Raw genomic sequence first — 26986 nt, forward strand, 5'->3', positions numbered from 1 at the left:
AAGAAAGATTACGTTACACGTTAATTGTTTAAATGCCATCCTCTTTACACTTTCCTAAAACCCCTCTCCCGAGATACTATTTTATATTTTATTGCGCTGTCATTATCTAAAGTTCAATAGTAGTATTATTTTCTTCATTGTTCGGTTTTAGTTTTAATAATATTAACTACTCTATTAAGCTTTCTCACTCATCTGACTTTTATTACTACCATTTCTTGTGTGTCAGAAAATTCACATAATATCCCATTCTTCATCTCCAAGAAAATACCCACAATCTTCATTCTTGGGTCAATACAATTTATACAAAAACCTCTGTTTAACACTTTTCCTATTTTCTTCTGATGGATACTTTGGATGGTTCAGAAAATGCAAATATTTCTCCTACATCTCCCAATTCGACCACTTTTGGAGTTCAATTCAGTCCACTGCGCTTCTTCCAATCCCCAGTTTCCACTTTACTTGAGTATTCCGGACTACTTCGGGTCCGACCCGATAACCCTGAAACGGAGCCTCTTGTAGATGATAATTTTAATAGCAATGTTAGTGGAGATAGTAATAGTAGTACTGGGGAGGTTTCAATTAGAATAACTGAGGTTGAGGATAGTGGGGAGGGAGAGGGGAGTGGTTCTGTTGAGGAGAGGGAGGGTTCTGGTGTGGACGCGTCCACGGCGCCTACTGTTAGTGCTGAGGATGATGATGATGCTGGGAGTAATAATAGGGATTCGGCGTACCAAAGATTTGATATACAGCAAGTGGCTAGGTGGATTGAGCAGATTCTTCCATTTTCCTTGCTTCTCTTGTTTGTTTTCATCCGCCAGCATTTGCAAGGTATATGAAACTTTGAGAATTTTGTACTAATATTACTCTGATAATGTTGTTTAGCTTATGCAAAAAGAATATGAGAAATCTTAGTTTGAGTTTGTGAGCTGAGCATGCGATTATTTTTTGATGAACCTGGTGTTATTGTTTCAGTATTGATATAGCTTGGGAAATAAGGGTTTGTACCTTTGTATGTAGTGTGTTGGCTGGCTTAGGCGATGTTGTATTTCAAAAGGGTGTTGAACGGTCATGGTCAATCACAAATTACAGGATCTGTGGCTATTAGCAATCTCTTTTTGATGTAAATAGAAAATAGGTTCCACTCAATATTTTAGGTGTAGATGTACTTTTTTGGGTGATATGCAGTCATATTACTGTATATATGTGTATGCTGTGGCAGATAAAAAGGAATACACATCAAACTGAGTAGCCTTCAGTTCTCATGATAAATTTATATATCGAGGCTATAGAATGGCTACATTGTCGGCCTTGGTGTTTGCCCTAGGCTTGACTGCCTAGACGATTACCGACGAATTTTGGGATTTAACTCCCCAGTGTCTTTAATTAGATTCTTTGATATCCTCATATCAGCTCTTGGTGTTACAGAAACCTTCATGGGATATTTATTCTTTAACTGTTTTCTGGTGTTTCTATGTACTGATAACTGCAATCATTTGAGCTAGATATTGTAGGACAATTGCCAGGATAAATGATAATCTCCTGAAATTGGTGAGGAACTTATATGTGATTTTTGATGGAAGCTGTTGAATATGAAAGCGTTTTAATAGTGAAGGTGGTAATGTTAACGACCGCTCGTAACCAATTAGGGCAATGTGCTGCTTTCAGTTTTTTGGTTTTGCTGAAAGAAATTTTAAAGTATAACAAAGAAAATTGAGGGAGAGTTAAAGCTCTCTGCCTATCCACATATATAGAAAGATGAGGACTGCTTCGTAACTGAAGCTTGTTTAGCTTATGCATTTTGAAATGTAGGGATTTCAAATGGACTATGAAGGCGTAACTGATCCTTTGTCTTTCACCTTCTTTATGTTTATTATTTACTGAACCTTCTCCCAGAGATGTTACACAGCATATGTGATTTTTTTGCTATATGACAAGATTTAGTAGAGTTGCCGGCGGTCCTTTCCCCTGAGTGGTGCATATGAAACCAAGTGAACCTTAAAAAGCCTTTAAAAAACGGAAAGGCACTTTGATTGGAGTGGCATTTTGATAAAAGCTTAGTTTATCAGATAAGAAGAAGGTAGATGGGGCCACTTGTTACCTTTGTCATGTGGAGAGTGCATTATGAAGTTTGCTGTAGAAGTAGCATTATTGACTATTTAAATTGACTCATGCTTGATAAGCTTGGTTTTTCTTTTTCCTTTTCCTTGGTAGACTTTCAAGTTAAAAAACTATTCCCAAGAGAAGAAAACAGTGATTAAGTTCAACCCAAATTGCACAAATGCACAATTTTCCAAGCAAATTTCTTCCTGTTTCATGATTCATGTATATCATGCTTTTTTTTTGTATAATCATATACATGTATATCGTGCTAACTTTCGATTATGCTGAATCACATTCGCCATTATATTCTAATTCTTGGACTGCAGGTTTCTTTGTCACAATTTGGATCACTGCCTTCATGTTCAAGTCAAATGACATTCTTCGGAAGCAGACAGCATTAAAGGTGTAATATGCGCTCCATTTGCTGAATTCTGATTTCTTTTTCTTTCAATGCAACTTCTATTTTCATCTATCATCAGTAGAAAGATTAAGGAAAACTGAGAGTCCTGCCATTATGAATTCTGACTTTTGCAGGGAGAGAGAAAGATAGACGTCCTTGTTGGTTATTTTGTGGTTTTCGTGATTCATGTTATTGGAATCTACTGGTGGTATCGCAACCTTTCTGGCATGCTATTTTCATGATCCTGGTAAATGGTATGGTTCTTGATCTGCCTAATACTTCTATTTGTTGTTCACACGTTATTATGGAGTATACATGCTGTTGACCTTCTAATAATCTCCCAACGTGTTGTTATCAATTGCATAAATACACTAAAGAATTAAAACGGGTGCTTTTGAACTCATAGCTTAAATCTGACATTTTCTTCTGATTTTGGCCATTCTTGTGCTCGCTTGAATGAAAAGTCAAATGCGTTTTTATTCTTTTTTTCCCTTCTTGTGGGTTCGGTAGTCAGGTTTATTTCTGGCAATCATATAGTGGAAAACCTCTTTCCTTCTGAACCAGCTCCATACCTTCTTCTCCCCCACCCTACCAAACTTATGGAAAGAGAAAAAAGAAAGAAAAGAACCTCTAAAGATAGGGCCAGATCTCCCAGATAAAAGCGGACAAAAAAGGCTGTTCCCATAGCGTTACGTAGGCTTAGCCCCTCTCTCTAACTAAGGATTCGATCCAGGGATGCTTGGGACTGAATTGAATCTTCCGATTTTTATATCAGCAAGCTAGACCCCTGAAATGCTCGGTACTTTAAGGTGGGGAAACCAATCCTCCTTGCTCGTTCCTAGGTCTTTTTTTTTATCGCCTTATTTCATTCACTGATTTCTGTAATTCATTTCTCTTTTATGAAAAACAAAGGAACGGAGAAGGAAGAAGAAAGTAAATTCATTCATGGAATCCTGACACGATATGAAATATTGCCTAGCAGCAATTTGCTGTGTGGCTGTGGCCCTTTTTCGGACACCACTAAGGGCCTCTGTTCATGGTTCATTCTTTCTAGCGTTTCTCTTTCTATATTAGACTGATCTTTTGTGTCAGTTTTAATGAAGTATGTAATTGAAATAAGGTCTTAGTAGGGTGTGCCAGTTTTTCTTTATCCTCTTTTGTTGTTATGATTTCTTTCCATCTATCCAAGCCTTGGTGGATAGAGTTACGGGGTACCTGTGCTGGTGGGAGGTAGCAGATATCTCGTGGAATTAGGCGAGGTGTGCGCAAGCCGGTCCGACACCTAGGTTATCCAAAAAGAGAAAAAAGGGAAATATTTTCTCCTCAGTTTAATGGAGCGTGCACTTGAAATAGGGCTTAATGCAAGGTTGTGCCAAAGGTTCTCTACCTCCTTTCGGGGGTAATCATTGGACAGAGTATTGATTTGATCCTCACCTTTGTCTTAACTGTTGTTGATTCCAGATACAATGGTGCGTCAGGCAGCAATGGCTTTGAAGTTAGTGCTGCTTATGTATTACAAGAATGGCAGGGGCCACAATTTCCGAAGACAGGTAGACTGTTAAGCAGATTCCTATGTGGTAATTTATTGATTTTCTCTATTCATCTTTGCAAGAAAAGTGAACTGTATTGGTCTTGTAGGGTCAAATGCTGACTCTGGTGGAGTACACACTGTTGTTATATCGTGGATTGTTACCAACTCCTGTTTGGTATAGATTCTTTCTCAATAAGGATTACGGAAGCCTTTTTTCATCGCTGACAACGGGGCTGTACTTGACGTTTAAGCTTACCTCAATTGTTGAGAAGGTAGGGTCTTTTTGTAACTACTGAAGCTGCATGACCGAATCTGGGTTTTCCTTACTTTGTAATATCAAGTTTTCGTGGGGAACCCCTTCCCACCCTACTAGATCTTCTTCATGTTTTTGTTAAAAAAATGTTTTGGCATGGTTCCTTCGGTATCCCTCATACTCAGTTTATGCTGTTTAGGTAAAATCATTTTATACTGCTTTGAAGGCATTGTCCAAAAAGGAAGTCCATTATGGGTCTCATGCCACACCTGAGCAGGTATCATATTGTTACTGACTTACTGGCTTGCAAAGCTCCTGAGACTTATTCTTAGGAGCAATGATAGATACAACAAGGAGATGTCAAAAATTTGAAACTTTTACTTGTCAAAGCTATATTTCATGAAGAATGATAGGTTCTGTTCAAAGATTGTTGTTCTTTGTCGTTTTTATTTGGTCTGATAAGAAGTTTCATTATCATTTCCTTGAACTTCCCATGGCTTCTCTAGACTCTAGAGTGCTGGAGCAACAATATTACTATATTACTATAATCGTTGATCAGTTTTAGCTTTTTAATCAGCTTTGCCTAAGTGCTTCTGACTTGATAAAGCAAAGCTGTATTACCAGCATTTACTGACGTTCTAAAGTCTATTCTTTGTTTTCCTTTATGTATATGTGTACGCCCACATACATATAAAACAAGTACTTGTAAACATCTAAGGAAACTAAATGTGTTGACAGGATTTACATTAACAGATCAATAGAAAAATTCTCTGAGATGATTATGAAATGATGCATATTATTACTTTGATTAAAACATTCATTTGGCTTAATTATAAGGAAAGTACCCGTGAATCTCCAAGTAGATGACATTGTTTCTACATTGAGATGTCCATTCCATCCCTTGTTCATGCATCCAGACAAGCAGGGCATGGCAAAGACTGGAACCTTTTCATGCATAAGCCTCGCTTCAGTTACCTAAAGAGAACTATATTTCCGTATTTCGTCTTTGTTTTATGTCCTGGTCAAGAGAGCAGACTCTATCCGAAATCTAGAATTAGCAAATTTAGAAGTACTTGTTGAGTTAAAATTTGGATGTCTCTAGGAAAAAAAAATTGTCTTGAAATCTAGAATCATCAAAATGAGAAATACTTGTTGAATTAAAGTTCTGATATTTCTAGAAGATATTACTTTCAGCTAGAAATAATTTTCTTTTTGGTAACACATGTGAAATATTACCATTCCAACAAAATAACAATTCAATAGTCAATACACCTAAAGAGCACTCATAGTCTTGTCTCCCTTCCAGGAAGGTTGCCAGAGCTATTGAGCCTCAAGTATCTCTAGTTACACGACTTCTGCATAAGAAAAACATTCTTCTGTCCACTTTTTGATCCTCTATACACGTCTATTCTCTCCCTAATTACTGTCTGAATTTGCTGTAGAAAAACTGCTATGTACACTTTGCCCTCTAAATATCCTGTGATTCCTTGCTATCCAGATTTGATTGATCATTGCTCCATATATTGTGGCCATGACTCCTTTCTTGAATCTGCTCTAGTGTTTATGCTTTATCCTGACCAATGCTTCCTTTATTTCTCTGTGTTGTAGCTTGACATCAATCCATTGTTGTAAGATTTCCCATGCCTCTTCAGCCCAGTTGCATTCATAGAACAAATGTGTTGAATTTTCCAGTTTATCCTCCTCACACATGCCACATCTAGTATTATCACATCCAATACCAATCCTCTGCATCCTTTCTTTTGTCAGTAACCTATCCTGTGCAGCCAACCACAATAAGAATCTGTGCTTAGGCAGTACTATTCTGCTCCATATCAGTTCAGCAGCTTCCATCTCTGTTGCTTTCCCCATTAAATCCAAGTAACCTCTAGCGACTGAGTATTCCTTATTAGAGGTTAAGCAATACACTCCCCCATTATACTATCTTCCCATGCCTAGTTTGATCTTATGCAATTTTCTCCAATACCAATTACTATCATTAGGAGGAGTTTGTGTACAGAAATCATTGCTATTATTCATATAAATCCCATTCACCCATTTCACCCACAAGATATCTTTCTTCTCCATTACTAGCCATATTAGTTTATTAACCGATGCTATGTTCCATAACTTGCATCCTTTAATGTTTAGTCCTCCTTGCTTCTTTGGGCAACAAATTTTATACCAGGATATCTTCTTCTTGTCTGTTGTGCTGCCCCACAGAAATTCTCTACACTTCCTATCAACTTCTGGAATATAAAGCCATTTCTGGCTTAATATAAGCAGGTAGATTTTTATGAGACAAGTTTAATGAATGTTTGGGTTAAAGTGTCACTAGATGTTTTAAGCTACAAATTTCAGGAATGTACTCTTTTTCTAGCTATTCCCTAGATTTGTTTGCTTCATTTTACAATGTCTTGAAGATTTCTAGCTTTCTTTGACAACTGTTGTATACTTGGTTTTAAATGTCTACGCAGGTAAATGCGGCTGGCGATCTGTGCGCTATTTGCCAGGAGAAGATGCATGCACCAATTTTGTTGCGTTGCAAACGCATCTTCTGTGAAGACTGTGTCTCAGAGTTGTAAATATATCTGAAGCACTTCTTCACGAAAACCCTTTAGTTGAACAAATGCATTACGAAGTGCATTATACTGTTTTCTCTAACAAAATGTCGGCATTACTCCAGAATGTTGTCAATTCGGAGTCAATAACTTTGTGAAAATCAGGGTAGTAATGTTACCTCGTAACAAAAGGGGTAGCAGGGGTAACTGACAGCCATGCCTTCTTTGTGGGCTCCTACTAGGGAATGCCCAAGGAATAAATAAATGAATGCTTAGGTGACTCTAGTTTAACGGTGTCGTATTAGAACGTCTGCAACTGGGATTGTTGCAATTGCATGAGATCCTTTGCTTTGCTGAACTAGTCACCTAGATCATTAATACCTTAACCTGACAACATAAGTGAAACAATTTTGCTAGCAATGAGAGACCTTTGGTGTATTCAAAATAGTAATTTAGCACTCAGTCTCATGTTGTTTTGGTAATGGTGGATATCATGTATTAGTGAAGTCTTACTTGACTAACAGAGAAACAGGAAAAGGGATGAAAAAGAAAAAGACAGTGGTCGCGATTTATACCAGTGTCACATATAATATTTGATAGATAGTTCACGACTCCCATCTACTCCTACAGTTCTTGGGGTTTTTGGGTAGCTCTAATTTTTTTAATCTTTTATGGGAATATCTTTATGACTAATAGCCTGTTTGGCCAAGCTACTTTTTGGCCAAAAGTGCTTTTTTTTTTGGCCAAAGGCAGTTTTGGCCAAAAATTGAGGTGTTTGGCCAAGCTTTTGGAAGGAAAAAAAGTGCTTTTGAGGAGAAGCAGAAGCAGTTTTGGAGAAGCAGAAAAAAGTAGCTTCTCTCCAAAAGCACTTTTTTGAGAAGCACTTTTGAGAAAAATACACTTAGAAGCAGTTTTTTAAAGCTTGGCCAAACACTAATTGCTGTTCAGAAGTGCTTTTCAAACTAATTAGCCAAACACAAACTGCTTCTCATCAAAAGTACTTTTGAGAAAAGCACTTTTGAAAAAAAGCACTTCTCAAAATAAGTTTATTTTTGCAGCTTGGCCAAACGGGCTATAAATCACCAGTTCACCCTGTGAAGAACTGTACCTCCAGTATAAATTTCACCATTGAAGTTTCTTTTCACCAGAAACTGTTTTAACCAATTATCAAGCATCTGAGTGTTATGACCAGTATGAAGTGACTTCATTTTTAGCGTTGGCAATTACCTTATTTGTCACTCCCATAGTTTTGAAGGGGGTAACTCTTACTCAAGAAATTTAACTTAAATGGAAAAAACTATAAACAGGTGATGCATATAGAGATTGATTTTTAGATAATCCCTTCTGCTGTTATTACAATAAAATTTGGATAGAGAACTTTGATGCTATAATTTCCATTATTTGTTAAGAGGAAGTATGTAAAGTCCCAAAGTAGGGTTTGCTCTTCCTCTGATTCGTAGTATAATCAAACCAATGACTTAGTGGTCCATTGGGAGATTGTGATTGGCGTTGCTACTACTATTTTGCTGACCACAGATAACTTTGTAATGCATTTTCTTTTCGTTCTTGTAAATTGGCCTATTTGTTTTGATGTTGAAGCTGGAATGGTTTTGTCTCTCGTGCTATATACTTTGTGCCACTTAAATTTTTTCTCTTCTTTCCTTTGTTTTATGGATGCTGCTTATTGCTGTGTGCATCGTTTAAATGAGGAAGTTTTATATCTAAATTTTGCTGCCAGTTAGTGGCTTCTAATAGCTAAAAGGGTTCACCTTCTCTTCAGGTTTGAAAGGGAAAGAACTTGCCCTCTGTGCAGAGCATTGGTCAGACCAGCTGATCTAAGATCTTTTGGTGATGGATCCACTAGCCTTTTCTTCCAGTTATTTTAGATACACTACATCCGACCAGAGTAAATATCTTGTCCATGCAAGTGGCATTTTCCACAGCTTTGCACTTCTGGATTCTGGGGGTTGCCCTGTAATGGTTTTCCGCGAGAATGCAGCATTAGGCAAAGGCTAACTCTTCATTGGTTCTGGCTCTACGAGGAAGGAATTTGTGGGGTGAGATAATCTCCTAATCCCATATCGTACATAAATTGATTTTTTAATTATATTATGAAGAGAATATATTCCCTGTATTACTTCTCAAAAAATAGAAAGAAAGAAAATATCCTTGCAATCTGTATGTAAGTCACAATTTCCTAACCTAAGAACTTGCAAATTTTTTGTTCTGTTTTGCGTCGTTTTGGAATCCTCGGTGTCATTTTTGAAAACAGAAGACATTAATGTTGTGAAAGTATTATAACATTTGTGTCGTTGCTTGTAACGCCATATTTGATTTCCTTTTTCATTTGGTCTAATGTAATGACATTATACTTGAAAGGAGGCAAGTATAATTCTTAGAATTGAAGGGGTTCCTCTTCAATTATGAAGATATAAAAGAAAGACGTGTGATAGCATTTCAGTCTTATAACGTTATGTGTCCCTATAAATAGTTGATTTCCTTGTCAAATGGAGTCTATATAACCTTAAATTTGTCACCCAAATTAAGCATGCCAATATTTTCCAGGAATGAAGAAGCTAGCGCAGTATAGTACATAGGATCAGTATGTAGTTAAAAAGTTAAACCATATCATGAGAATTTGCGACACCAATAGGCTGAAAGATCACAGTTTTAATCGTAGTATCAAAAGTTGAATCAAGTGATCTTATGGTCGTTGAAGTCCTATTGGTTTTCTCTAGTATAGAAAAGTAAATTTTTAATAGAAGAGGCACATTTTGTGCGTTCAGGACTTCCCGTGGAAGGGCAAATGATTCATTTAGAAAAGATGCACTACCAAGTAAGGAGGAGCTCAGTAAATGCAGCTTTGGGCAGAAGGGCTCATCAAAAGTAATTTTAATCGATATTTCCTCTGTATTTTCTTGTTATATCATATACGTACCGAATCTCAGTATTTCTGGACAAGAAAATAATGGTAGGATGTGTTCCCCATTTTCCCTGGTTTAGCGTACGCAAGTAACAATTTCTCGAGAGAAGGGTAAATATCGTTAGCCAATGAGTGAATCATACAATTGAACAAAGGCATTCTTGCTTAACTAGTTGGAAAGTAGGGAGTTTGGTCCTTGAGTATTGTTTTGTTCCTCGTGTTATTCGATTGAACAGACCTTCAACTAAATCTGACATTTGATTTTAGTTCTTGAACCTAGTTAGCATTTTAGCAAAATCATCTTTTAAGAGCTGTAAAAATTGAAGATGATGATTCTATTAAAATGTGTTTCCAACGTCTGTCAAAGCTTCATAAATTCATACTTCCAATTCTTTTTTTAATAACTGTGGTGTCCGATTCATTTTTCTTCTCTTGGGAGGATCATTCACAGATTTAGCCACAAATTAGTAGGCTAGACTCCAATGGGGAGCATGTATATCCTTAAATTTCTGCATATGGTAAAGAAGATACATCTACTATAACTACTTTAATCCAAGTATAGGACAATCAGACAATCAATATCTATAGCAGTAAACTGGTACATTTCTTTTATCTACTTTTTAACAATACAACAAGTGCCCACCTAGCACATAAAGAGGCTTGTCACAGTTAGCAAAAACATTGCATGTTCCAAATCTATTTTTTTTTTTAAAAACATATACCAGTAGATCTTAGTAAACAATAAATGACGATATCCACAAAAGGGGGCTCCAAATTAATTTCTTCCAAGGATGAATTTCTCTGGATCAACGATGTTTCTTTATCACTGAGCTCGGGTAATAGACAGCCAGCATGAGGTGGTGGAAAAGCTCTCACAATACAACTGCACTCTGTCCAGCTCACCACTAGAATAAAAGTTTTAACTCTAATTAGCATGTGATTTTGGTTCTAACTAGAGCTAGGCCATAAGGAGCTGAGTCTCGCTGCAAGCTTTGCACTCTTGTAATCCTCCCGAAGCTGAATGAACCTGAGTTTGCAGACAACAAAATGTTAAAGTATCATTCAAAAAAAGAAAAGAAGGGGGGAAGCATTCAAGAATATCAAATCCTTGACCATATTCATTATTCTGAAACTCGTTATTAATTGAATGAACTCATAAGTGGACCCGCTAAAATTGATATCATCCAATCTTTCTAGTATCTTACTGCTGATATAACAGAATTCCTTTGGTTGAAATATATGATAGACATGTGAGTAAAACACACATCTTACTTTATGAGAAAATCTGCAGGAGAAACAGTCTGTTTGTTCACAGCCTACAAGAATACTTCAAAATGTTAATTACCTTTGTGCATCTTTCCTAATGCTCGGGGTTCCCTCAAACAGTGTTGAAAGACTTTCTGGAGCAACAATAAACACATTTGCCATGCTGGAAAAAGATGATAAACCAGGAAATCAGGATGATATCATATTTTGTGGAAGGCATGCCAATTATTCAAAATAAAAGCAACTTACATGCCCAGCTGTTCAAATTTCTCATCAACAGAAGGGGCATTGAAACTACGAACAAACTCCCCATACTCTGTTATATCACGCTTCAAACGCAGTCCTCCACTACAGTAGACAAGGAGACAAATTATGCAATATACAAGCAAGCAGGAAGTTGTGTATTTTCTTTCCATCACATGTATCAACTTGGCCATGATTTCAATTTCACAATGAAACAGGCAACAAGTAAGAAACATCAGGAGAGACTGACCAAGTCACAAAACAATGCAGAAAGTTTAGTTTATATAGAACTGTGCAATCAAATGCACACTGAGATACACAATGGATTTAAATCTAAGTAGAGAATAAAGCATTACAGAGTGCAGTATACTTATTTCAGATTACTGAGTGTACAGGGGCATTACTAAGCATTGCAAAAACAAATAGAGGTGCGGCACTCAGCAGACAGAGAGATTAATCTGAATACAGGATCCGCTTGGATTTGGGCCTAGCTTACCACTTAAGAGAAATAAGAGAAGACCCGTCAAACAAACGCAACTAACAAGGATCCATCACATTGCGCTGGGGTGAGAAAGAGCAACTAAATAGAGCAGATCATGGTTCACATAACAAACCCAACTAATTAAGGGTTTAATCATAATTGATTGATCAAATTGGTGGTGGTGATACAACCCTAAAGCTGATACATTCTCCAAGTAATATTCACTGCCAGGAACATCAGAGTCGCAGAAGAAAAAAATAATAAAATAAATAAATAAAAAGGAGGAGGAGGAAGGTTCATCATCCGGAATTGCATGATGTAAAACCAATATCATCCAGTTCAGCATCCGAAAATGCATGATGTAAAACCCATTTTCCGGGAAAACTATTTACTCCAAACACAAATTGAATTCTGAAAATAGGGTCGTGCACCTCTAAGCTCTACAGTTTGAGTTGGAGGCGCCTAGAGGTGTGTGGAAAGTTAGGTACAAAGGGAAGAATATGAAGTAAAAATCAGATTGTGTTGTAGTAAAAAGATATATTAGCATTAACAACATGAAGAATACAGTCAAAAAATTCAAAATCATTACAGCATGAAATAAGAATACTCAATCTCACAATGGCATTTGAGGGAAGCATAAAAGAAGATGCCAAAAGGTTATGTTAGAAGAAATGGCTACGAGACTAGTCCGTACAATATGTTGAAATAGCAAAGGATGACAAGTCTAATGGGGAAAGAATGGCATCCTTGCTTCGGTGGTTTGAATCCACTTCTGAGCAGGCAAAAGGTCCAAACACCCCTTGAGTGAGAAGCAGATGTTGGTGAAAAAAGGAAGTTGAGTTCAAGTTTGGAGCACATGGCAAAATATGACGCCTATCACAAATTGAATTAAGGATAAGGATGTAGAAGTAAAGCGAGTTGGGGGATTAACTCAATAGAACTTATACGAGGAAATGAGACAATCAATGTCACTAGTGCCATAGGCTTCACAAGAGGCAAACAGATCCTTATTAGGGAGATCAAAATGGTCATGTGGGTAGAGATAGTTATAGTTTTGAACAAGTACATGGTACAGGAAATGATGAAGAAAGGATATCCTAGAGTTCGCTTTAACTTAAGTTTTAGTTGTAGTAAATACATATTTTAAAAAGAAGGAATCTCAATTGATAAAATTTAATAGTGGGGATAACCATACTATGTCCTTACAAGAAGACGTGATAGAACCATGTGTAAGGATGGTAAGGTTATCCCATGAGAAGCGATAACCACCAGACATAGACTCTTGGTCTCTGACAACTTCAAGCACTTTATATATATATTTTATAATGTTGGACTGGGATGAGCTTAATTGGAGCGACATGGTTAGTGAGGATTCATATAGCTGACCCTAACTTGCTTGGGATTGAGATGTTTCAGTTGATGTCCTAGTTGAGCAGTGACTGCGTTTTCCAGAAAGTGTTTGTCCATGCACAAATTTTGCATTCTCAACCCAAGAATGATCCTTGCAGCATCAGTACACAAGTTGATGCCTTGATGAACACAAAAGGAGATGATAGTAATCTCTTATCCGGCTTTCAATTTATGAGCAGAAGCTTCACAACTATTGAACTTCAGGAAACTAGATTCCCGTCTGGTTTACAATCGATCAAAAAGAGACTCTATTTTTCTTTATTTCTAATAAGTTGATTTAACAGACATCCGAATTTTCTTTCTTGGCTCTATCGCAATGCAAATATTTGCTAGAAGATAGCTTCCCGAACTCATTGAAACTAAGGGGAGTATAAGCATTAGCTTACTCTAGGCAGGGGAATAATTTTTACCATGGATCCTACGAGTCACTATGTCACTTTTGCAACTCCAATTTTACAACTTAAACAAGCAGCTATAACAGCATTAGCGAAAGGAAGTACCTTGCATTAAAAGTGAATTTTTGCCAATGATTAAGCAAGCCTTTGTGTAAACGATTCCCCTATTAAAAGTAAAAAATACACCAAATTGTTAGCAGAAATTTTGATTCAAAGAGTAATACAAATAGGAAAAAAATGCAGATAATGTAATCAGCTGAATTTATGAATGCAACAGAACACATTGTGCACAAAGCTCTAAAACAGTTGTTGATCCACTAAGGCCTCATTTGTTTGCACTTAATGGAGGTTTGAATCCTAATCATTCGGATCTCAAATATTAAGTGCGCTTGTTTTTTAAGTCCGAATCTTAATTAGTCAGGTCTTAATCATTAAGTGTGTTTGTTTTTTTATTTCCCAACCACTTAATGGGTCTGAATAGGTCTTATTGATTAAGATCTATAACAAAGACTTAATTTCATTAAGACGCTATCATCCACATTCACTACTAACCGCCGACACCGCCCACCATTATCACCTATACCACCATGCACCATCCAACCACCATCATACTCAACCACCACCACCAACCGCCACTGAACTCAAACACCACCACTGACCACCACCATCCTCGACCATAGCCGCCACTGCTATTATTATCGACTACCATCACCCCCCAACCCCACCATCATTGATTACCACCACCGCCACCCCCATCATTATCAACTAATGCCACCATAATCATCCTCAACAACAACTACCCACCCACCCACCTCAACTACCACCATCAACCACCCCACCACCATCATCAACCATAGGTGTCATGGTCCACCATTATAAACTACCACCACCTATCACCACCTTCCTCAACCATAGCTACCACTACCAATCACCACTAACTACTACCTAAAACCACCACATCAATCAAAACCACCACCAACCACCGCCTCCAGTCGGCATTCATAAGTGCCACCTTCAGCCATCACCACCACCAACTACTATATAATTTTTTTAAAATATTTATTAATAGAATATTAAATTAATTAGTATTTTATTTGACTTTTCTATTTATCAATTGTTAAATAAGAAAAAAATTAAAAAAACAAACAGTCTTAATCATTTAGTATTCAGATATTAATATACATCTTAAATATTCAGATGTGTATTCAGATTCATATCGTTCTAATCTTAATACACATCTTAATATCCAGATGTGCATTCATATTCAGACGTTTAATCTTTAAAATAACAAATGAGGCCTAAATATTAACATGTTCCTGACAATCCAAAAACAGTTATATAGGCGCATAGAGTAAATATCTCCTTCTGTTTTAAAATGCATGTTTGTCAGTTCAATTTATTTGGAGGTTCCATTGGATAGGAATTTTAGAGTCACAGGCTACATGGTCATTTCAATAGATCCATGTACCTAGACCAACAAAGAAAAACAAATCCCCAAAAAATAAATCATTAACCAGCTGGGTCAAGGATCACTTAGCGTAACTTGTAGCCTAAAGATTGGGCAACTGAAAACATAACACAGAGGACATTGCCAGCAGTATGGGGTCAGCTAGGATAAAGTATAAGCAGAAACAAGAACAGGATTATACCAATTCAGCCAGGAAAGCTTGTTTGTTAAGCCCTTCCAGTGCTGTGAATGCCGATTCAAGCACCCGCGAAAGGTACGCGACAACTCTGGTAAAGGGAGAAGCCGTAAGAAATAGGAAATATCCTTCAGAATTTTTTTTTTAAAAAATAAAAAAAATTCAAGAGGTCCTGATATGTAATACGAAGAAAGAGATAAGAAAATATATGAAAGGCCAATTCTATGCTATCGGAAACTTAGTACTTTGATACATTCTTGATTTATTGAGAATGGCATGTTTTGATTTTTTTCAAGGCAGTAAAGTAATAGGCAAGCTTAATATCCTTCCGAAGATCATATTTTTATAGCTTCTCTATTCTACATGACATAAGTAAAGTTTTAACTAGTTCAGACTTTGAACAAGCTTGTGTTGGCCGATGGTCAGGGGCAATGCCGTCATCAGGTGATCGATAATCTGTGGCTTTTTGTTCAGTTGAAAGTATGCGTTCCACCTGAGAACAGCAAAGAAAGTGTAAGCAAATATCAAAGTACAACTCTGATTGGAAGGAAACAGAATAGAATCTGGGAAATTCAAACAGACTGGTGGTGACTATTGTGATGGTACTGCTGAGGCCAATTCCCACATACAAAGCCTAGAACAACCCTAAAACCAGATAAAATGTTTTGAATCACAGACCTCTGCCATAACAGTTTCAATGCACTGCTGAAGCCCCTTATAAGCAGCACCCTCAGCACTTGACATAGCTGTAGCCATTTCTTCACAGGAAGCAGCATGCGCACCATCCACAGGTAGTAAAAGCCGAGATATAGAGTTTGCGAAATACTGAAGAAAAGGAGTTCAAAATGAACATTACAAGAGGCAACACAAGATTGTGTTATTTCTCTAATCAAACAAGGATTTTCACAAGTCCACTAGCATCAAACCAACATACTTGCTGCACAATAGCCACACTGCTCCCACAACGTTGCACAGCAACCATGAAAGATCTGAAACTGCTTTCACCAGCCGCAGCTGCTGCTTCTGCCTAAATACCACAAATGATATGCTTAAATCAGCCAAATCTATGAAAGTATAATCATCTACAGTGAAAATTTACATAAACTTCAGATAGTAGTAAACAGGAATGCCAAAGTAATTACAGCAGAAGCGGCTGCAGCAGCTACCCTTCGACTAACGCTAGTTCCAAGCACAAATCTTTCCCTTAAAGAAGCAGCCTCGGTAAGGCTGTCTCTGGCTCTTTCAAGACCTTCAGTTATGTATATACTAACCTGAAAAAGTTTGAACAAGGCAGGTAATGATATTGATACCACATAAAAAATGAAAATACACCCAATCTCCCAGAAAACTCATATTGAATTACAATTTTTACCTTTCCAAAAAAAAAAAAATCAGTAAGTTACATACTCCGCATGCCAGATGAAAGTAATGTAAATACTGCCAGCAGAAACAAACTTCAAAATAGAAAGGTAATGAACTTACTTGATCTAGAAGGCATGTAAAAACAGCTCTTACATTTGCAGCAACTGCAGCAGGCTGTAAACAGACTAACAATCAATTAGTTCAATCCTGTAAGGTCTGAAATGAATCAAGTTAGATCAATATCAATCTCTTAGGACAAGGTGCTGTTCGAAGACCTTTGCACAAGTCTACAAGAAACGGACAACAAAATATTTGATTACTTTACTCCTCTAACATGACCAATAAACTTGTCAGAAGAACGTTCACATTGCCTTTTGCGGACAAAGAACATGACATCTTCAAAAGGACGTTAAAAATAAGCATAACACATGTAAAAGTGATGGAAAACAAAGAATATCTTTTACATACGCGCCAAGTTTATCAACTTTTTGGAAAATTATAAAAAGGACACCCCTATTGTCACTCCAAAAAACGCTCCCTAATGAACTGGACAATCAGTGGATTTCTACCAACAAAGAAAAAAGTGATAATCTGAATAAGGAATTTTTAAATCGACTTGAAGTTCTAGACAACAACTTTCTAATTTTTGCTTGTGGATAATTAGCATACACATTTCAGGAAGAATTGCCTCTGTTCGCTAAATAATTTAGTTCGTTCTAACAGAAGACAAAGCTACGTGCACAAAGAAATCAATGAAGTTCAGAGTAATACAGATGAAGTTAGCATGCCAATCTTTTCTACATCACGGTTTGCCGAAATATATGGATAAGCCAGAATGAAATCCTTGCAACAATAAGTGCAAGAAAAAAAAAAGAAACAACTAAATTCTATCCTTGATTCAGTTTTTCTATAAAGAAGGAAACTAGTAAAATTACATTGTTTCCAAGTATCTGGTATCTCTTCCCACTTCTACAGCAAATTTCTCTAAAAAGCATCATGATGAGGACAAGAAAGACTGCATCTCCCTCCTCCTCCCTCCCTCTCTCTATCTCTCTGAATAAAATGAAATAACCACTGGCATCCACTCTCGAACCCTTCTCTCACTATCAAGATTTATTACAGAGAGTCCGTCAAACCGAAAAGGCTACATATGAAATTTGTAAATTCACTGAGCATTCAGGCACAACGCAATATATATTTTTTGGATCTTCCACTAAGCTTAATTTTTTAAATCAAGAAGCTGTTCCCCGCCATCTTGGAGGTATTTGCATTCCAAGAAAGAGTAAGTTGTAGCTCGTGCAACATCTTGAAACATATGTCACATATACCTGTGATGAAAACAAAGTGCATCTGGATACTGCTTCTTCATTCCAACGCACAAACTCTGTCACCACAGTGACAGAAATTTGCTGGTGAGAGGATGCCATTGAAGCACCTTTTGAGCGTCCAATTGTTCCAGATGACTCAGAGGATTGCTGGCCTTCAGTACGCAGCTCCTCCATCTGCAAAGTGTAACCAAAGTGTGTTTACACTAGTTCATGAGTACATGTCAACATAATATGTTAAAGGTGGAAAGCTTCCATAAACACTGAGTTAAACAGCTTGCTGCAAGTTCATGCCACTAATAACGATCTTTTTCTGCTAAGGTTGTACCTCTAGAAGCTCAAGATTTTTTAATGGTTTCCAGAAAAACATAAGTGAGTCAGCTAAACTAATGTACTTAATGTAAATAGATTAGGTTAAAATCCACCCAAAGTCATCCTATTGCAGCTTATTTGGTCTCTGCAAGGAAATAATTTCAAGATTTCACAGAACCAGCTAACATAGCAAGTTGCCAGTCAATAAATCTGTTGTCTTTCTCTTTACAGTGCTTCAATCTCCATTTAATTTATCCTCACAACCAAATAAAATATAGGATAGCAGACATGTTAATATTTAGAGTGTTATTTCAGTAGTTATTTACCTCTATGGTGTAAAAGTCTCTTCTTAAATTTTTCTTCTGCGACTTAGAGGATGAAAAAAAGGGCAAAAAGAAAGAGAGGACTAGATAGAGATATATCCTGAGGTTAAGATGATAGAGATAGACCACTAAGAGACAGACTGTCCCAACCTTAGCTTTGTAAAGTTGTCTAAGAGAGGCCTGCTCATACTCGATGTATATGTCTTTGTGTGGTAGAAACAGAGATTCCGTTAACCCTGTAACAAGAGGAAAAAACTACATGAGAATGTAACGGACATATACCAAAGGCATAATCAAGTATAATAGAAAAAAGGAAACAGCACCTGCTTCTTTCGAGACCATTTAAACAGTAGAAAATTTCTTCACCAAAAAGTGTTGCAGAACAAATATTTGATTTTACCAATCAAATATTCTGTACTTTTTTGGAACTCAAGCAGACGCAAAGACTAACTTAGGATAACACAAGAAAGGACAGGTTTAAGATTTGGTATTTACATCTACATATTCCCCATTGTAGTTTAGTTCTATACTTCAGATAAACACTCAGCAACTAGGACATTATAATTGATCAATGTTAGAATGTTAAAAGTTAGAAATAAAATATTAGAAGTGTCCAGTTCTAAAGTAGGATATTGTCCAACATTGGAAAGATAACATGCGCATAACGTGGTTAACACCTATAAAGTGGTGCTTCTTTTATTTATCCAATCATTAAATCATCAGTATATCTCATCTCTTATCTTTATTTTCTCACTAGATATCAATCCTCTTCTAGGTAAAGATCTAGGTAGCTTCTGTCTACATGGCAGGTCAGCTGACTAATGTTTTTTACTCTTTCATAATTTTAGTACTGTGCCCGTGCTCGTGGCACCACTCACTCTTAATTTTGGTGACATTTCGGCCTACCATCCTTTATTGACCATTCCTGCAGTACGTGCCCTCTCTGATTAGTGCTTCGACAGCACAGTGCCTTTTGCCGGCAACTGTTCTAATGGTACTGTATTTCTCTTGAGGTGACCATTTCAGATCATTGTGCCTCCTTTTCGATTATCATTTGGCAGTACCATGTCTCATTCTGATGACTGTCCCAGCGACACCCGCGTCTTTCCATACCATAGTTCTAGCATAAATTTTTCCACAAGATCCCCAAGACTAAACCTTTTCCACTAAGATTCCAATAATCATAACTTTTCCGGCAATTGTCCAGCAAGATCTCTGGCAACCATATCGTTGATCAAGTACTTTATACTTTCATAATAAGCAAACTCAAATTGGTTTTCCCACTTTAATTTCAAAGGGACATGTCAGGTGTTAGAAGTAGAATATTTTTTTTTTGATAAGGTAAAATTGTATTAATCAAAAGGGAGAGAACTCCCGTATACGGGAGGTATACCAAAAAGTAGAGAATTTACAGCAGAATATGATTCACTACAAAAGACGCCCAATTTTCTATACAAGTAGGGGCTATATGAGTGCACCAAAAAGCGATCAAAGATAAAAGACTATTCTTAAGATGTGAAAAAGGAGACTCAATCCCCTCAAAAGCTCTCCTATTTCTCTCCCCCCAAACTATCCACATGAGAGCTAACGGAGCGAACTTCCACGCCTTTTGCTTTCTTCTCCTACGGAAACTGGCTCAACCATATAACATTTCCTTTGCAGAACTTGGCATCACCCATTGAACACCAAAAAGATTCAGGATTGCCCTCCACAAAGCCGAGGACACAGGGCAATGCAACAAAAGATGATCAACTTCTTCCCCTGAGCTTTTACACATGTAGCACCAACTAACAAGTGTAATTACTCTCTTTCGCAGGTTTTCAGCAGTCAAAATCACTCCCCTCGCCGCTAGCCATGCAAAAAAGCACACCTTCGTGGGCGCCTTAGGAATCCAGATCGAGGAGTATGGAAAAGTGGCCTCCTCTCTCACCAACATGCTCTGGTAAAAGGACTTTACGGTGAACAAACCATCGCCACGCAAACCCCATCTCCAAGAATCACCAGATGGATGGGGCGTGTCTTGCCCATATAGCAGTGTCAACAAATCTTGGAGCTCCGCAATCTCCCAATCTTGCATGTTCCTTCTAAATGAGAGGTCTCATACTACCCCCCCTTCATGCTCCTTACGAATTTGTTGAACCATCAATTTCTTCTGGTTTGAAACTCTGAAGATGTGGGGGAAGGAGACCCTCAGAGTATCCTCTCCATACCACCTATGATTCCAAAAGCTGATTCTCCTTTCATCTCCCACCCTATAAGTGATGTTGCCACTGAAGGCTTCCCATTCTTCATGATGCTCCTCCACATGCTACACCCGAAAGGTGCTATGATTGTCTTGGTCCTCCAACCCCCTCCCGTGGAATCGTACTTTTCTACTATGACCTCCCTCCATGGAGCATGCTCTTCTACCCCGAATCTCCACAGCCACTTCCCTAACAAAGCTCTGTTGAATACCCTAAGATCTTTTACTCCCAAGTCCACTCCACTTCTTTTGGGAAGTGACCGTCTGCCAATTCACCGGATGAAACTTTCTAGTTCCATCCGCCGCATCCCAAAGAAAATTCTTTTGAAGCCGCTCCAGTTTTTCTGTGATGCTCACGAGAGCTTGCAACAAAGACAAGTAATAGGTGGGCATACTCGATAAAGTGCTTTTAATAAGCACTTCCTTACCGCCTTTAGACAAGTATCGTTTCTGTCAGCCTGCTAATCTTTTTTCAAACCTTTCGATCACTGGATTCCAGACCGTAGTATCCTTATGCGAAGCGCCCAATGGGAGACCAAGGTAAGTAGTGGGAAGGGAGCCCACCTTACATTTGAGAACATAAGACAAAGCATCAATGTTAGTAACCTCACCCACCAGGAAAATCTCACACTTGCCGAGGTTGATTTTGAGTCTTGATAATATCTGAAACCACTGCAAGACTTGCTTCAGGTAGGTCAACTGATCCATATCGGCATCACAGAAGACCAGGGTGTCATCCGCAAAGAGCAAATTAGAGACTCTTCGGGCACTAGAGCACCCCGATCGGAGCTGAGAATCCTCTCAAGAAGTCACCGCCCGCCGCACGGTCCATCATTTTACTTAGAGCATCCATCACTAGAATGAATAGCACGGGGGATAGGGGGTCACCTTGCCTGAGACCCCTGGAGCTGCCAAAGAAACCACACGGGCTACCATTAACCAGGACAGAGAATCTGACTAAGGAAATGCAGAACTTGATCCATCCCCTCCATCTTGCCCCAAACCCTATCTGCATCATAATGAAATCCAGGAAGCCTTCTCAAGGTCCAACTAGCATAGTAAGCCGGGTTCTCTATTTTTCCTTCTGGAATCTATAAGTTCATTTGCCACCAAAGCAGCATCCAGGATTTGCCTACCTTCCACAAACGCATTCTGGGAGGACGAAACAGACACGTCAAAAACCTTCTTGAGTCTGTTGGAAAGCACTTTAGAAATAATCTTGTAAATGTTCCCCACAAGACTAATAGGCTTGTAGTCTCTTATACAAGATGCACATTCTTTCTCAGGCACAATAGTGATAAAAGAAGCATTGATGCTTCTCTCAAAAACACCATTCACATGGAAGTATTCAATGGCTTCCCTCAACTCCCCCTTGATGGTGTCCCAACAGAGCTGGAAGAAGGCCAAGGAGAAACCATCAGGCCCGGGGGCCTTATTACCAGCACAACTCGACACAGCCTCGTGCACCTCCTCCTCCTCGAAAGCCCTTTCTAGCCGCTCATTGTCTCCCTCCCCTATGTGGTTGAACTCTATTCCCCCCCCCCCTTCCCCCAAAGTCGGCCTCCAACTAACTTCCTCTTTGAATAAGTTCTCATAAAACCCCACTATCGCCCCTTTTACCTCCTCATCTCCCTCAATCCTCACCCCATCCACAACTAAGGACTCTATGAAGTTTCTCCTTCGATTGGCAACCGCCACCCTGTGGAAAACTTAGTATTCGAATCCCCCTCCTTTGACCAGAGCGCCCTCGATTTTTACCGCCAACTAGTCTCCTGAGCTATTGCTAACTCGACTAATTCCCTCTTAACCTCCCCCAAATATTAGAAGTGTCAAGTTCTCACATAAGATATTGTCCAGCATTAGTCGAATTTATATGTGTATTATCATGGTTGACACCTATAAAAGGTGTATTGTGTATTTACCATAACATCAACTCATCAATATATCTTTTCTCTTTTCTTTATTTTCCAACTATCAATAGCTAGAGAAAACAGATAATACTTGGAATGAAAGAAAAAAATTATTAAAAAGGAGAAAAAGAACAAGTGAGGGATTGTCCAAGACTTCAGCTTTTTGTCATCAACCTATTTCTTAGTGATATATAACTTTTGGTGGTAAGGAAGGAACTCAAGTTTCTTCAACAATCGTTATTTACCACCAAGCTTCACTAGCCATGCGGTACCTTCTTTTTTCCCATTCAATGGTAGAAGATATCCGGTCTTCCTTCTTTTGCTTCTACCTCCAATTCAATTAATTGATCTTCTTCCTTTATGCCAGAAGGGGGGAAAAAAGAAAGAACAACTTTATCATCTTTCTTCCCAGCCTAGTGGACCAAATTGATTAACTGCTTATCCTTCTGCCATTCTTATATTGTTTTTTCTGCTATCTTCAGTGTCTTTTCACCTCCTCTTGACGAGGAAATGAACGTTCTGCAACGGAATTGAGGTAAATCTTCTATTTTACATCCAATAGCAATACCTTATTCTTATTGTGTAGGGCTTTAGAGATTTGTCACAGCCCTTATTATTTCTGCATCCTAGTTAACAAAGTGATTTCAGTGTCAAGACACTTTAAAATTTTCCATTAAAGAATACTTATAATTTTTTGGCTTATACATGTCTCCATAAAAGTACATCCTCAATATATCATTTTGAAGCAATATGTAATCCAAATGAAAAGCAGTTATGTACTGTGTACCAGTGTTTGTATTCTTCACTTGGAGGTTCCAGCACATTCACACAACAAAAAAGTTAAAAAAGATGTTTGCGAAGTTGAGATGATGGAAGGCATTTCTACCTTCAACATCCAAGTCGCCACACCCTACCCCACGTAAATCTCTTGCAAGCTCCTGTGTCTTCTCATATGCCACGGCTAGCAATCTGAGATACTGAATGCACAAAAATGAACAGGAAAAGGATCAATTAGTGGGTCATTCTTTCCCTGTCAATCAGCACCTTAGAAGAAAATCTCTTGTCATGTTACTCACTAATATAAGTCCTCCTTCTTCCATGGGAGGTGCGCTGACAAGAGACGGCTTCAGTAAGAGTTTCTCAAGAAGCTTTGGAACACGATCCTCCAAAACACGCTGAACAACCACCACAGATTAGTCACTAAATCACAATTCACAAATCAAAATACATTTTTTGCAGTAACGCATTTAGGCAATCATTTTACTTGAATGGCAACCAGAACCAATACAGAATAGCAGATGACGTGGAGGAAGCTCAAAACATTAAATAGGGAGCAACGTTACAGAAAAATCAGTGAATATTCATCGGAAAGCATGTTGGTCATACAACAAGTCAAGAATTAGCAAAATCACTCTGATATACTGGAAACATCATCGCACCAGAGGAAGATAATTCTAGAACTAATCTACCTCAAGCACAACGCCAGTAGTAACCCACCCATACCTGAACCAGTATTGACATTACATCGTTTGGGGAAGGAAAAACGGCTGCAATAGTGGCTGCTTCTTTCCGCACAGTCTCTGAAAGTAAATCCAAGGCGTCAGGAGGCATGTACTAAAAAGAGAACCACTGTTTGATTTTCAGATCAATTTGTCATTGATAACCTGTAATCTCTTTAAAAATTGAAGAAAGACCACGCGCGACATTGCTAGGGCTGGGCTGGGCACCCTGATCTCCAAGAACCAATTCAGCATCTGCATTCATGACCTCCACATCGAACATTGGACATAATCCCACATAGTGTTGCATAGCACTGGTACCCCTATTAAACTGCTATCCAAAAGTAACACGTCAAAAGCTGAATTTTTTTCTGAAATGTAAATAACCTAGAATATGATATTTGACTCTAAGTACACAATGGAAACATCAGATGGTTCAAAAGAGAAGCAACCAATGGGGATCAAGAATGAAAAACTTAATAACCACTTTGTAAAGCTCCAAGCTCTTTTTCTAGATTATGATCAACTCAACTTATCCTATTTTTTCCATAGAACTTTACATATGAAGCTTTAACCAGAGGAACAAAACTATAGGTCTACGTGATTTACTTGGTTTACCTGCGACAGAATTTTTGCACATTCCCGCATTGTAGACAACTCCCGCTTCTGTGAAGCCGCATCAAATCGAGCTAGTAACCTGTTTTCCAACTCTACAGGCACCAAATACGAAGAAACTTAATATGTCCTTTAACAAAAAGCAAATACTATTAAATTTGTAGGTTAGAAGGCCAGGAAGAAAATAAAGACGAATAATAAGGAGAGTCCTCACTTCTTTATTATTTTCCCAATCAGTAAGTTGCCAACGAATTTCTATAAATGTTATCTTCTCAACATTATCACTCTACAAATCGTGCATGCAATATATACTATCAATCAATCAACTACTTCTAAATCCCAAATATGAATCCTCTGTATCTATTACACTCCATGTCTCCATCAGGCCTATTTCTTTTCAATACAAGACAACCTGTCTTTTAGGACAAATTAAGGGTTATCTAAAGGTTCTCTAGATTGCACAATTACTCTTACATGGACATATATGTCTCTAAATAGGATAGAGAGGCTTTTGACGACAAACCTAACGCAAGTATAACAACAACTAAGTCTTAATCTCCAAAGAAGAACTGCATAAAGAAAACAAGGATGAACAGACAAAAAGCTGCCCGCATGAGAGAACATAAAACCTTCCTTAGAATTACCTAAGACAGATCTTAAACTACAGTACTATGTGTCTGCTTCATAAGAGACACATGAGAAAAGAGGTATTTCATACCCAAGTAATGGTTCCTAATTCAGTTCATACCAATATCACTTTTTTCTTAATAAAGAACACCAGACAAAACCAATGATTGCTAGTTCAACCTCAATGAGTTAAAACAGATACATAAAAACTCAAGTCAATTTTGTTGGGTAATTCTTCAATAAAAAGGGATAATTTCACATAAGAACAATTGGGCTCCCCATTTTTCAATTTTATAGCCCATATTTTAATTTACAACCAACTAGCCCAAAAATAATAGGCTAAGATTCAACATCCAACTCTAATAGGTTCTCAAAATTACCATTTAATTTTTAAAAAGGATTGCTCAAGCTTTTAAGTTAACTTTCGAATTAGTAATTGTGACTCAAATATTAGTTCAACAAACCAAATCCATTTGGATGGTGAAAATTAGATTTTAACAAGCTTAAATATGTGGATTTAAATTCCGAATTTGATTTTGTGAGAAATTTGGAGTGGGTGTTATTTAGACTTGTTAGAAATAGTATAAGGAGGTTGTATATAAAATTTGAAGTCATTTAATGGAGATTTGGACTGGTTTTGAATAGGAATTGCAACTGAAAATCGTGAAAGAAGTTCTTCTACAGACGTTTGTATAAAGGTGTATAATAGTGTATACGATGTGTTTATACACTCATATACACTATTATACAAGATTATACATAATTATACAAAAAACTGACTTCGTCTTCTTCCTTGCGTTTTTTCTGAAATTTAACTCAAATCTTGCTCAAATCTACTCCAAATCACTTCAAATTTAAACTTTGAACTCCTTTTGATATTTTCAATCAATTGGAACAATACTCAATCCAAACAACTAAGAATTACAAGAAATTCTATTTTTTAAACCAAAGCTTTTAATGCCCTTTAATGGTGGACTTCTACTCTTCAATTTTTTTACATTGCAACCAGGTGCTATAGGGGAGAAGCAGTAATGGCGGATGGCCCCTTGAAGCATATGTAAAAAAAAGTGAGAAGAAGAGAGAGTGAAAATAATGGTTGTGAGCACAGATTAACTCCATAGCTTTTAGAAGCAATGGTTGTAAGAACACATATTTTGAATTTGCAAGAGCTAGTGTTTTCAAAATATGTACAATATAGGCTAGGTGGGGTAAAACTTAAAAACATGGGCCATTTTTTGTTATGTTGTGAAGTCATGTGTATTTTCTTGTAATTCTTTCGAATAAAAACACCAGCACTCTTAGCTACATCAATTCAGGCTTACACGGGGTCCATACTAGCATATATATATATACACACACACACACACACACCGTGTCTTTTATTTTCGTATTGATGTCAGTAGTATCTAGGCCAACTTGCAGACACCTAGATTAATCCACTGAATACTTGTTACCTTCAAACATGCCATCTTATTAAATAGAATAGAAATTGGAGAGGGTGAGTTGAGGCTTGCCTTTCACAACATTTAGTTTTGTGCCATATAGAGTTGACAGTCCAACAAATTTGT

At 37.6% G+C, this 26986-nt stretch overlaps 1 protein-coding gene and 1 pseudogene across 5 annotated transcripts in view; one reads left to right on the top strand and one right to left on the bottom strand.

Moving 5' to 3' along the window:
- The first annotated feature begins 229 nt into the window (after nucleotides 1-229).
- Nucleotides 230-9164, top strand: LOC104241600 (uncharacterized; annotated as a pseudogene).
- Nucleotides 9165-10324: 1160 nt separating this feature from the next.
- Nucleotides 10325-26986, bottom strand: part of LOC104241589 (exocyst complex component SEC10b-like) — a 29357-nt gene continuing 12695 nt past the window's right edge. For all 5 annotated transcript variants that reach the window (XM_070170937.1, XM_070170936.1, XM_070170939.1 and 2 more), the window contains 17 exons: nucleotides 24795-24886; nucleotides 24342-24507; nucleotides 24181-24257; nucleotides 23754-23852; nucleotides 23564-23654; nucleotides 18676-18761; nucleotides 17894-18067; nucleotides 16686-16739; nucleotides 16346-16474; nucleotides 16138-16230; nucleotides 15882-16028; nucleotides 15599-15696; nucleotides 15210-15294; nucleotides 13666-13724; nucleotides 11281-11379; nucleotides 11111-11194; nucleotides 10325-10792 (listed from right to left, as the gene is read on the bottom strand). In XM_070170937.1, coding sequence (XP_070027038.1) covers nucleotides 10714-10792; nucleotides 11111-11194; nucleotides 11281-11379; nucleotides 13666-13724; nucleotides 15210-15294; nucleotides 15599-15696; nucleotides 15882-16028; nucleotides 16138-16230; nucleotides 16346-16474; nucleotides 16686-16739; nucleotides 17894-18067; nucleotides 18676-18761; nucleotides 23564-23654; nucleotides 23754-23852; nucleotides 24181-24257; nucleotides 24342-24507; nucleotides 24795-24886 — 1712 coding nt within the window. In that variant the 3' untranslated portion in view covers nucleotides 10325-10713. The remainder of the gene's footprint in view (nucleotides 10793-11110; nucleotides 11195-11280; nucleotides 11380-13665; nucleotides 13725-15209; nucleotides 15295-15598; nucleotides 15697-15881; nucleotides 16029-16137; nucleotides 16231-16345; nucleotides 16475-16685; nucleotides 16740-17893; nucleotides 18068-18675; nucleotides 18762-23563; nucleotides 23655-23753; nucleotides 23853-24180; nucleotides 24258-24341; nucleotides 24508-24794; nucleotides 24887-26986) is intronic.

The sequence above is a fragment of the Nicotiana sylvestris genome, chromosome 3, assembly GCF_000393655.2.
Source record: "Nicotiana sylvestris chromosome 3, ASM39365v2, whole genome shotgun sequence".
NCBI classification, from domain to species: Eukaryota; Viridiplantae; Streptophyta; class Magnoliopsida; order Solanales; family Solanaceae; genus Nicotiana; species Nicotiana sylvestris.